This window comes from Neoarius graeffei, chromosome 11 (genome assembly GCF_027579695.1).
Source record: "Neoarius graeffei isolate fNeoGra1 chromosome 11, fNeoGra1.pri, whole genome shotgun sequence".
Classification (NCBI taxonomy): domain Eukaryota; kingdom Metazoa; phylum Chordata; class Actinopteri; order Siluriformes; family Ariidae; genus Neoarius; species Neoarius graeffei.
In genome coordinates this window covers 74,397,542-74,411,144 of record NC_083579.1, presented here as the reverse complement: position 1 = coordinate 74,411,144, position 13,603 = coordinate 74,397,542, and the positions used below count along the sequence as shown (strand labels likewise).

The 13,603-nt window shown below is 43.8% G+C and overlaps 1 protein-coding gene across 3 annotated transcripts in view; it reads right to left on the bottom strand.

Annotated features, from left to right (window-relative positions):
• The window catches only part of daam2 (dishevelled associated activator of morphogenesis 2), a 300,252-nt gene that overhangs the window by 142,937 nt on the left and 143,712 nt on the right, over positions 1-13,603 (bottom strand). For all 3 annotated transcript variants that reach the window (XM_060934710.1, XM_060934712.1, XM_060934711.1), the window contains exon 5: positions 2,266-2,360. In XM_060934710.1, coding sequence (XP_060790693.1) covers positions 2,266-2,360 — 95 coding nt within the window. The remainder of the gene's footprint in view (positions 1-2,265; positions 2,361-13,603) is intronic.

Below are 13,603 nucleotides of genomic sequence, written 5' to 3'. Positions count from 1 at the left end.
CGCACGTTTTCTAATGGAATCTCGGCAACTTTCAGAAAAAAAAAGCCATCAAACATCTTTAAATATGATCAGTAAGTATTCGTAATAAAGATCAAGTGTTCTTGGATCTTGTGCTAAAGAACATAGAGGTGTGATGAGACTTTAGAACTTGTGCTAAAAGACTTTTCTGCTAAATAACCGTAAACCCGAGAGCTACTCCGGAGCTGAGAGTACCAACAGTAGCCATGTTAGTGGTTTCCATTCATTATAATAATGTTAGGTGCTGTCTAACATGTGAATGAGACATGAGGTACACGGATAGGACGCTGACATGCTCCTCCCCCCTTTCTTCCCCCTTGCCCCTTTTATCACAGGTGGTATGTGTAGGCCGCCAAACTTCATCTCCCCTCACCCTCAACACTGGTTCCCCCCAAGGATGCGTTCTGAGCCCTTTGCTGTACTCCCTGTACACTCATGACTGTATGGCCACTTTCGACTCCAACACCATCATTAAGTTGGCTGATGATACAGCTGTGGTGGGCCTCATCTCCAATAACGATGAGTCTGCTTACCGGACCGAGATTAAATATCTTGTGGACTGGAGTGAGGAGAACAACCTCACACTCATCAGTAAAACGAAGGAGCTGATAGTGGACTTCAGCAGGAAGCAGCAGAGGAACCTCCAACCCATCTGCATCAACGGGGCCCAGGTACAGAGAGTGGACAATTTAAAATACCTGGGTGTCTACATCTCACAGGACCTCTCTTGGTCCTGTCACACCAACACCCTGGTTAAGAAAGGCCGTCAGCGCCTCTACTTCTTAAGGAGACTGAAGGACTTCAAACTCCCACTCAGGGTACTAAGGAACTTTTACTCCTGCACTATTGAGAGTGTCCTGAGTGGGAGCATCACTAACTGGATGGGAAGCACCACCAGGAGAGACCAGCTGGCTCACAGGAGGGTGGTTCGCTCTGCTGAGAGAACCATCAGGACCACCCTCCCTAACCTGCAGGACATTTATTCCAACCGCTGCAGGGACAGAGCCAGGAAGATCGCCAGCGACCCCAGCCACCCAAATAATAGACTGCTCTCCCTGCTGCCTTCAGGGAGACGCTATCGACAGCTGACGGCCAACAGTGAAAAGATGAGGAGGAGCTTCTTCCCTCAGGCCATCAGACTGTTGAACTCTTCATAATGATAACAAGGTACACTACTGCCCCTTTTCCACCAAAGCAGTTCCAGGGTTGGTTCGGGCCCAGTGCTTAGTTTGGAACCGGGTTTTCTGTTTCCACTGACAAGGAACTGGCTCTGGGGCCAGAAAAACCGGTTCCAGGCTAGCACCAACTCTCTGCTGGGCCAGAGGAAAGAACTGCTTATGTCAGCGGGGGGGGTGTTAAGACCAACAACAACAAGACCGCGAAAGATCGCCATTTTAAGCGACGAGAAGCAGCAGCTGTACAAACGCGAAGTCATCCATTATTATTATTGTTGTTGCTTCTTCCGTGTTGTTTTTGCTTCGATATTCGCGCCAAGGTTTATGCAAACGTAGCGACGTAACTGACGTATACAGCGACGTAATGACGTATACAGCGACGTAATGACGTGTCTTCCCTTAGCACCGTGAGCTATGGAAAAGCAAACTGGTTCTCAGCTGGCTCGCAAGTTGAACGAGTTGTGAACCAGCACCAGCCCCGGCCCCGAACCAGCCCTGGAACTGATTTGGTGGAAAAGGGGTATACTATGCACTACTGCACTTTGGACTTCTAAGGACTCGTAACCACACAATCACCACATCTCTGCCATGTTTCCACTCATTAATATAGTTTTTTTTTCCCTCCTTTATTTCTATTGTTTTTAATTTATCTTATCTATATATTTTTATACTCTCAACGACCTAAGGTACATAAGAATTTCACTGTAATTACTTGTAATTATACGTGACAAATAAAACTTGAACTTCTTCCCTCTCCCCCTCCTTCTTCCCCCTCTCTCCCCCCTCCTTCTTTTCCGTAAATGTTATTTATCCTTGAATTAACACTAGTTTTTTTGTAAACACTTTTAAACGTCTTTAAAGGCCAAACGAAAACATGCTGTTCTTCCAGACAAGTGTATGGGAGGTTCATCAGAACAGCAGACAACCGCTACCTCTTACAGGAATAACAAAAATACAGCATCCACCCAATATGTTAGCACCAGAGTCACGAATTACATCACAAACATTTCAATACAATCATACTGTGTAATGTGTATCAGAGAGGAGTTTCCATTTAAGAGATGCTCCTTACCTCATGGGCTGAGTGCGAAGTGCTGTTTTTAGGTCTTCAACCACTTTATTCCTCATCTCCATCTCCTCTTCATCAAACGCAAAAAGGGTCTGCATCTGGAATAGTAGGACCAAACCTACTATTAATGATTTTTATTTTAAGACCATACAAAAGAAAAAACAACCAACCAAACAAAAAAACTTTTATTTTGCATGCAGTACAAACCAAACACAGTGATGGAGGTGTTTACTTTGAAGTGGGCCCATCTCATTTGCATATAAAATTACAGGATTTTTAAAAAAAAAAGTCACCCTGAATTTTGCATAATGTTTTTGAGATGATTTTCTCCCATGGGAATTCCTCCGAGCGTGCAGACTAGTCGTTGTCTTCTTTCGGCTGTTCCAGTTAGGGGTCGCCACACACAGATGATCACTGTGATCCACATATTTGATTTGGCATAGGTTTTTACACCGGATACCCTTCCTGACGCAACCCTCCCCAATCTATCCGGGTCCATCTTGGGACTAGCACCAAGTATACACTGGCTCGTGAAACCCCAGTGGCTGGGCGTTTGACCTAATCTGCATGCCTTTGAACAGTGGGAGGAAACTCATACGGACACGGGGAGAACATCCAAACTCCACACAGAAAGGCCCCCGTCAACCGTGAGGTTCAAACTCGGAGCACCTTGTGTGAGGTGACCGTGCTAGCCAATACACCACTGGGCCGTCCGAGTGTGCAGAGCATTTCATGAAAGCACGAAAATGGTCAAACTTTGAAGATCTGCGCCGTGTCCAAAATCACTCACTACTTACTATATAGTGGACTATATAGTGAGAATTATTACACCCTACGGTATATAGTGGACTCGTAGTATCCCACAATGCACCGTGAAAAGTAGTGTACAACCGATGGTCACTAACCAAGCAATATATACACCATCATGCATTGCGGTCGCGCTGAAAGAAAAGCAGTTTCATAAGGACGGTTAAGTATTTTAGATTGAGTAACGCAGTAGTTTGTTTTTCCTTACGACAACGGGCACGAGACAAATTTATAAGTTGTGGCGCGAAAATAGCAGTAATATTGTAGTGTGTTGGGGTGAATGGATAGAGGAAGAAACAAACGGACATTCATCTCATTATCTGTAGCCGCTTTATCCTGTTCTACAGGGTCGCAGGCGAGCTGGAGCCTATCCCAGCTGACTACGGGCGAAAGGCGGGGTACACCCTGGACAAGTCGCCAGGTCATCACAGGGCTGACACACAGACAACCATTCACACTCACATTCACACCTACGGTCAATTTAGAGTCACCAGTTAACCTAACCTGCATGTCTTTGGACTGTGGGGGAAACCGGAGCACCCGGAGGAAACCCACGCGGACACGGGGAGAACATGCAAACTCCGCACAGAAAGGCCCTCGCCGGCCACGGGGCTCGAACCCGGACCTTCTTGCTGTGAGGCGACACCGCTAACCACTACACCACCATGCCGCCCCTAACGGACATTCAAGTGCAATTAAAAATAGTACGAGAATAGAAAAAGCTAAAATAAGACTGTTAAAATACAAGAAAAAAAAAAGTTACAGTGCAGAGCTAGGAATTAATCAAAAGCCTCAAATTTGATTTAATAAAAGGCAGCGGCAAAGAAGAAAGTATTCAGCCTTGATTTAAAATAAAGATGCAGCAGACAAAGTACATTGTATTGATTAATGTGGGAAATGCGTTCAGTATAATATGGATTTAATCACAAAAATACATGCATGTTTATCATTTTGAAAACCCACCAGCCGACTGATCTGGCACGTTTTAATTGTGCGACAGTAATGACGACACAGAGGAGTAGTGTCCCAAAGTGTTTTTTTTCTTTTTTCATTTTACCAATGAGCTCACTATATAGTCCTCTATATAGAATTCCCTAGATAGTGAGTAGGGAATGAGAGTGATTTGAGACACAGCACTGGAAAAACTGACTTAGGATTGAATGTGTGACAAGAAAGCGTTATTGCATCATAAGAGTTTATCATGTTACAATATTAAAAAAAAATAGAGGTGTTGACGAAAGGAAGGATAGGGAATGCTATACAAATATAATCTGAATCACACTTTACAGAATCATTCAAATTAACCGACTCATTCATTATTATGGAAGTGAAGTGTACGCTTAAACAGTCGGTGCTAAAGAAGGCAACTGGACTTGCTTGAAATCCTTTAAGATGTTTCACCTCTCATCCGAAAAGCTTCTTCAGTTCTGTCTGACTAGGGGGGAGTTCCAGGTATTTATCCTCTAGTGGACCAAAACCAACCCTAAGGAGAGTCATTGAGGTCACATGGGTTGTTGACACTCTCCGTCATCCTGTAGGTTGTTGGAGTCACTGAAAGCCGGGTGTGAACGGTGTCGGCAGCCTAGAGGAGGTTGTTAGAGTGATCTGTGGGTCACCGGCTCTTGCTCTCTGCCATCATGCGAGTCATTGAAGTCAGCCGAGTCTTGGTGTGGATGTGTATTCAGTTTTCTGGGAAGTGTACCAAGGACTGTATTGTCGGTGGCTGATATGTGGTGTCTCAGACCACCTCCTCTGTTCAGTGATGGTCGTTCCAGGTTGACAAAGATGGCTTCTTTGACTCCTCTTTCAAACCAGTTCCTCAGGCCAGGACTCTGCAGTCTATCTTCATTTCAATAACAAAAGACACTCATTTCAAGACTGCAATGTACAGATTCTAGCCAGAGAAGATTGGTGGTTTGAAAGAGGAGTTAAAAAAAAAAAAAGCCATCTTCGTCAACCTGGAATGACAGTCACTGAACAGAGGAGGTGGTCTGAGACACCACTTATCAGCCACCTACAATGCAGTCCTTGGCACACTTCCCAGAAAACTGAATACACATCCACACCAAGACTCAGCTGACTTCAATGACTCACATGATGACAGACAGCCAACGACCCACAGATCACCCTAAAGGCCTCCGCATGCTCTTGCGACAAGGCTTTCGCAGATAGCTTTTTGCAGACAGTTGTAATTTATCGTTGAGTGGGGAGTAATAGGCATGCGCAATGTTATTCACCGGCACAACGCAAGGGGGCGCGAAGTCGCTAGGAGTAGTTGGTGGGTGTGGTTAGTGGAGTGTTTATCCTCCGGTTACTTATAATGACTAGAACTTTTTTTTTATAATGACTAGAACTGGAGTCGTATAGATGTACGTACTTCCTCAATCAACCGCTCTTCATGCTGCTCCATCTTCGCTCGTGTTTTTAAAAATGCCGGTCGTGAAAACAAAAACCGGGAAAGTAGGGAAGCGGAAGTGCGTGTACAGCGGATGTAGAGTGGACCAATCGGAGCCCTCTTGTCTGCGACGCTGTCTGCAAGGCTTCTGCGGTGGTCACAATTTTTGGGAGGTGCACGCAGAGCGTCTGCGATGGTGGGGGGGCTACGCAGACGCTATCTGCGACACCGTCTGCGAGGACTGGGTTGTCAGCATAAATTGGCCTTAAGAACCCTCTAGGCTGCTAATACCGTTCACACCCGGCCTCCGGTGACTCCAACCTCCTACGGGATGACCAAGAGGGTCAATGACCCATGTGACCTCAACAACTTTCCTTAGGGTTGCTTTTGGTGTATTAGAGGATAAATACCTGGAACTCCCCACTAGTCAGACAGAACTGAAGAAGTCTTTCAGATGAGAGGCGAAACATCTTCAAGGATTTCAAGCAAGTCCAGTTGCCTTCTTTAGCACCTATGGTTTACGATGAGCTAGATGACCGAGAACGTTCACAGCCAAGTGTACGCTTAAATGTTTTGGTAACTGGAAGCAGAAAATACTACAAAAACACATCCAGCTTCAACCCAAACTGTGTACTCTTTTTTTTTTTTTGGTAAAACAGTATAATTAAACCTCTACTGAGTCTCCGATTGTATAATGACAATTAGTCACAGGGCCTGAATGTGACAGGACAGTCACAGAGCCAGATTCTGAAAGCATGCTGGCAGTTGAGCTTTAAGTGCACAATGTGTAGCTTCCAAGTGCAGTTGTGCATATTAGATTTGGCCAAAGCTTCTGTACCGCCTTCCTCCTTCTACCGTGGACTCACGCCAAGAAGAAATTATTCACAAATGTGTTATAACTAAACACTAAATCCTATTCACAAAGGCTGTCTAATAACTTAAAAAATAAAATAAAATCTCTGCCAAGATGCCAACAGTAAAGACTTATGTTGGCTGCCTTGGTCAAAGGATGTGTTGAGAGTCACGCTTGGTAGACTGGCACTGCTTTAATACAGAAACATAGATAATGTTTATGGGGAGGAGGGGAATAGCTGATATGGCACCAGGGTCCTCTTATTCATGTTCAACCAGATCCAGGCTCTTGTCCCACCATGGGGCTGCACAGATGTTTCTGCCATAACATCCATTGGACAGATCTGGACTGTCCCTGTCCAGATGGCTCGTGGATCACTGGCACGGCTGCAAAGCCCCAGGCTCGGCTCCCGAAATGGATATGTATGCCCTAAATGGCAGGCGGTAGGACGTGGAAGTCCAGAGGATGGATTATCGGCTAAAGTCGAGGTCTGTCCTGCAGGCTGAACGTGCATTTTCTGAACAAAGCTATTTCTGATTGATGACCCAGATTAAGCGTGTCTGAGGTCAGGACCCTTATATTCCCAGCATCTCAGAGAGAAAGTGTAATTGTCTATGACCGGCCCCTTCTTTGTGAAAATAGGAAGAATGCATAAACTGAACTTGAAATTCATGCAAACACAGGGCTAAAAGTTGGCAGGTGTCGCATAAACTTTTACAGTAGAGTTTTATTAAATAGCTGGAATGTTCTTATGTGCATAAACAAACAAGAGAATTAACAAGCCATGGCTTGACAATGCTAGCAGAGCAGTTGCGCTTCATAAACTGTGTAAATGCATGAAGCTAGGAAGAATTATGGAGTATTGGCATTCTGTGATTGAACACCAAAGCAACACTTTCATCCCAGACTTACTTTAAGAGTATTGAGTCTTGGCCTGAGCTGCTGCACTCTAAATTCTTGATATGTGGCAGTGCCAATCTGAAAATGATACCTAGAAGACTGATGGAAATGGAAAGGATCCGTAGGGTTCCCATTTAGAGCGTGACCACATCAGTCTTGACAGTGTGTTCTGCATGGCTGCTGGGAGCCAGCGTGTAACTTCACTGGGCCAAGCAGACACTGGGAAAAGAGCGTATTCAATAATTCAGCTACCCAGAGCGATCCCATGAGCACACCACACACATCCTCTCCAAGCCATGAAGTCATAGCACAACTTCTCCACACACTCCGTACAATTCCTGCAATGTGTGGGTTCAAATGCCATTACAGAACAGGTAATAAAGCCTGTTGCTTAGCAACAACACTCAACTGCTACGAAAATATAGAAGACATATAAACTAGACCTCCAGTCACACTGGTAATCACTTTGTACCTCACACGATTTTACACCAAGCCCTTGTCTTTCAAAAGACATTCAACAAAAAGGTTTCATTTCTGGCATTGGTGTCACATTATTTGCTGTTAAATATCTTAAATTGAATTATTTTGGACTTCTGTGGAATCAAGTGCAACAGCACCACCAGTGGTCATAAGATAAACACAGAATGGAAGGAAGACGTGAAGCTGGGGCTTATTTTTTCTAGCCCAGACTGTAGATTCATTCAGCCCATCAGGGACGGGGGGGGGGGGGGGGGGGGGGCGCAAACACGACATATGACTACAGAAAGTAGAAAGGCACTTTGGTTGTGGAGGAGAGCTGATATTTTTCAGCCCATGTCACCCAGGCTTGTAGTACTTCAGTCCAGGACTTGGACTCATGCATTAAGTGCATTCGGACTCGTAAATTGGAGACAAGGACTCAGACTTTTTTTTTCTTTATTTTTTGTAACATGCCATAATAATTTGGCATAAGATAAATCTCATCTCATTATCTCTAGCCGCTTTATCCTGTTCTACAGGGTCGCAGGCAAGCTGGAGCCTATCCCAGCTGACTACGGGCGAAAGGCGGGGTACACCCTGGACAAGTCGCCAGGTCATCACAGGGCTGACACATAGACACAGACAACCATTCACACTCACATTCACACCTACGGTCAACTTAGAGCCACCAGTTAACCTAACCTGCATGTCTTTGGACTGTGGGGGAAACCGGAGCACCCGGAGGAAACCCACGCGGACACGGGGAGAACATGCAAACTCCACACAGAAAGGCCCTCGCCGGCCACGAGGCTCGAACCCGGACCTTCTTGCTGTGAGGCGACAGCGCTAACCACTACACCACCGTGCCGCCCCCATAAGATAAATATCTACATTAATTTTTATACTAATTTTGTGCAAGAGAATGCACGTCATGTTCAGGAACAAACTAACATTAACGGCGCTAAAATGCCTGGAGAGAACGCCCCCAAGATTGTCTGCTTTGCTTATACAGACTTCTCGTGCAGTGTGTGTGTGTGTGTGTGTGTGTATCGAGGAGACAACGGGGACAACCTCGAACTTCAATCGTCATTTGGTAAGAATCCACCCGGAGAAGGAAGTGACACGCTATGTTCATTGCTCTGTTGATAGTGGGCGGGGCTTGCTGAGCGATGAACTAGCTTTTTATCTGTAGCCTATTAACTAAAATGGGGCAGTCGAGCAGTAACGTTAGTCCAACACAGTAGCAGAGACGCTTTCACATAAAGGCAGCAACAGCCACCGTCAAATGGTGCGGTTGGAGTCTTGTTCTTGGACTCAACTCGGATCAATAGTGGACTCGACTCAAAATTTTCTTTAATGACTTGGACTTGACTCAGACTTGAACACTAGGGACTTGAGACTGGACTCGGGCTCGAGGTTTAGTGACTGGACTACAACACTGACGTCACCAATACATCCATAACACGTCTTCAGCAATGACTGAGAAAGTGCATGTGAATTATAGTTGTGAATGAAACAAACATGGAACTAAAAAGGTAAGTGCAGTATTCCAAGTGTGAGATGATGAATCCATGAATCAGAGTTTCAGTGTCTTTTAAACTCTTAGGACTTGTATCATACAGTAGCTGATAGCATTATGTGATCTGACGGAGACTTCAAAATATAGTATTTAATAATAATAATGTCAAGATTGTTTGACAGTGATGCCATGTACGTCAGTGGAACATTTAGAAGTTTTAGGGAGCTCGAGAATATTCATAACTTTAGGTCACGGATAGATGCAGTTAACAAGATGAGAATCAGAGTTCTGCAGTTTTGAGCTAAAGCTGACAATCATTTGACTAACAGGAAGCATATACATGTATGATGAAAAGAAGGGGACCAAAAACCGACACTTGTGGGTCACCTTGTATTAAAAGGAGCAGCATTTAGTTGTATGCAAAAGCATTGGCACCCCGGTCAATGTTCTTGACTGTAACAACTCTGCAGCATACTTTTTATTAAAAAAAAAAAATTCTGCTAATATTAAATACACAGTGGGAAAGGGATGCCCTGGAAAGAGCAACATGGCGAAGCATAGTTAAAAGCTCAGTGTCTGCAATTGAAGACAAGCATCAAAGGAAGTATACAAGAGCTCACAAAACAAGACATTCCATAACAGCTCAACCAGGCCGTTCATGCCACCACTGCGGACGACTCTGTCACTCTCCATCTGCATCTCTGCGCATCCTAATGTGCAGTCATCATCGCTAGTGATGGACAGCCAACGATGATGAAGAATGCACAGTTAAAGTATATTTGATGAACTTTAAAAATAGAAGAAATAAAGTAAAGTAATGGTGGCATGGACAAAATTTGGACAGCCAGTTGTAAAGTCTCAGAACTTAGTTCTCTCATTGGGACTCAAGAGGACAGTCAAGGATTGGCATTAGGAATAAAAATTCACCCCGGAGCGTAGTTCTTGGACTTTTCAAACCTTTTGTTAACACTCAACAGCCATGGGCTCCTCTAAATGGCTGATCTGACAAGGAATCTATGAAATACAGAATATCTACAAAGCAGAGGAAGGCTATCAAATTCAACTAAATATGTACAACCCCGATTCCAAAAAAGTTGGGACAAAGTACAAATTGTAAATAAAAATGGAATGCAATGATGTGGAAGTTTCAAAATTCCATATTTTATTCAGAATAGAACATAGATGACATATCAAATGTTTAAACTGAGAAAATGTATCATTTAAAGAGAAAAATTAGGTGATTTTAAATTTCATGACAACAACACATCTCAAAAAAGTTGGGACAAGGCCATGTTTACCACTGTGAGACATCCCCTTTTCTCTTTACAACAGTCTGTAAACGTCTGGGGACTGAGGAGACAAGTTGCTCAAGTTTAGGGATAGGAATGTTAACCCATTCTTGTCTAATGTAGGATTCTAGTTGCTCAACTGTCTTAGGTCTTTTTTTTGTTGTATCTTCTGTTTTATGATGCGCCAAATGTTTTCTATGGGTGAAAGATCTGGACTGCAGGCTGGCCAGTTCAGTACCCGGACCCTTCTTCTACGCAGCCATGATGCTGTAATTGATGCAGTATGTGGTTTGGCATTGTCATGTTGGAAAATGCAAGGTCTTCCCTGAAAGAGACGTCGTCTGGATGGGAGCATATGTTGCTCTAGAACCTGGATATACCTTTCAGCATTGATGGTGTCTTTCCAGATGTGTAAGCTGCCCATGCCACACGCACTAATGCAACCCCATACCATCAGAGATGCAGGCTTCTGAACTGAGCGCTGATGATAACTTGGGTCGTCCTTCTCCTCTTTAGTCCGAATGACACGGCGTCCCTGATTTCCATAAAGAACTTCAAATTTTGATTCGTCTGACCACAGAACAGTTTTCCACTTTGCCACAGTCCATTTTAAATGAGCCTTGGCCCAGAGAAGACGTCTGCGCTTCTGGATCATGTTTAGATACGGCTTCTTCTTTGAACTATAGAGTTTTAGCTGGCGACGGCGGATGGCACAGTGAATTGTGTTCACAGATAATGTTCTCTGGAAATATTCCTGAGCCCATTTTGTGATTTCCAATACAGAAGCATGCCTGTATGTGATGCAGTGCCGTCTAAGGGCCCGAAGATCACGGGCACCCAGTATGGTTTTCCGGCCTTGACCCTTACGCACAGAGATTCTTCCAGATTCTCTGAATCTTTTGATGATATTATGCACTGTAGATGATGATATGTTCAAACTCTTTGCAATTTTACACTGTCGAACTCCTTTCTGATATTGCTCCACTATTTGTCGGCGCAGAATTAGGGGGATTGGTGATCCTCTTCCCATCTTTACTTCTGAGAGCCGCTGCCACTCCAAGATGCTCTTTTTATACCCAGTCATGTTAATGACCTATTGCCAGTTGACCTAATGAGTTGCAATTTGGTCCTCCAGCTGTTCCTTTTTTGTACCTTTAACTTTTCCAGCCTCTTATTGCCCCTGTCCCAACTTTGAGATGTGTTGCTGTCATGAAATTTCCAATGAGCCAATATTTGGCATGAAATTTCAAAATGTCTCACTTTCGACATTTGATATGTTGTCTATGTTCTATTGTGAATACAATATCAGCTTCTGAGATTTGTAAATTATTGCATTCCGTTTTTATTTACAATTTGTACTTCGTCCCAACTTTTTTGGAATCGGGGTTGTAATTTAGGTAGGGGTGATGCATATAACAACTGTAATGTTTACTGCTGGTATCAATAATAAAATATACAGTTTTAGTTTTTGTGCATTTAACCACTTATGATGTAAATAGATTTTGCTTACTTTTATGAAATACTTTTTAAAAAAAAAAAAAAAAAAAAAAAAAAACACCCCTTTGTGTTTTTAGGACATTGGGGCTAGATCCTGTGATGGACTACAGCATCCCTCTTTTGGTTATGCTGTTACAGCTGGTCTTACCGGAGTCCCTGCTTGTATCCTGTTCTTACTCCTTAGGTGGCATTGGGCATACCTAACAACCTGTGCCCCCCCACACACTTCACTCTGTCTGTCCTTCTGAGTTACATGTCAATCCTGAGATTGAGATGCTGACCTCTTTTGCTCCTCAGACCTCCTGATGCCTTACTTGCGGCTGGAGTCTCATCACATTGCTCCTGTGGAGGACGGCCCCATATGGACAGTTGAAAGTCACACTTGGAAGATGCTCTGGACCCTTCCAGTAATACATTTATGTCTGAGGACTCCAGTGGACTTTAACTTTAGGACTGCAGTTGTCAGGAACAGTTTTGCACTCAAGTTTCCATCAATGAACAGTTTATAATTTCAACAAAATAGACTTCATGTACAAACTATAATGAATTTCTTGGTTACACAGTTATAGAAGCGAGTTATTTATAAATTACACTTATCACCCAAATGAGGATGGGTTCCCTTTTGAGTCTGGTTCCTCTTGAGGTTCCTTCCTCGTGTCGTCTGAGGGAGTTTTTCCCTCGCCACCATCACCACAGGCTTGCTCATTGGGGATATATTCGGGATAAAATTAGCTATGTTTAAAATCTTGAATTTTCTCTAAAGCTGCTTTGTGACCATGTCTGTTGTTAAAAGCGCTATACGAATAAACTTGACAATCCGAGGTTTATTCCTGCCTCATGCCCAGTTTTCACAGTGCCAAGTGAAAATGAATAGATGAATGAAAGAAAGAAATGGCCTGTATCAACAAGACAGGCGCCAAACTAAACCTGAGCCATGCCAGGAATGCATATAAAAGATGCACTGATAGCTGATCGGATAAAGATGTTGATGACTACAGAATGAGCCCCCCCCCCCCCCCCCCCAAAAAAAAAAGTAGTAAATCTTTATTATTAACTCCCATTCACTTTAAAGGAACAGTCCACCGTATTTCCATAATGAAATATGCTCTTATCTGAATTGAGACGAGCTGCTCCGTACCTCTCCGAGCTTTGCGCGACCTCCCAGTCAGTCAGACGCGCTGTCACTCCTGTTAGCAATGTAGCTAGGCTCAGCATGGCCAATGGTATTTTTTGGGGCTGTAGTTAGATGCGACCAAACTCTTCCGCGTTTTTCCTGTTTACATAGGTTTATATGACCAGTGATATGAAAAGTTCAGTTACACAAATTGAAAGGTAGCGATTTTCTATGCTATGGAAAGTGCGCACTATAATGACAGGCGTACTAACACCTTCTGCGCGCTTCGGCAGCGCATTGATACGGAGCTCAGATATCAATGCGCTGCCGAAGTGCGCAGAAGGTGTTCGTACGCCTGTCATTATAGTGCGCACTTTCCATAGCATAGAAAATCGCTACGTTTCAATTTGTGTAACTGAACTTGTTTCATATCACTGGTCATATAAACCTATGTAAACAGGAAAAACGCGGAAGAGTTTGGTCGCATCTAACTACAGCCCCAAAAAAT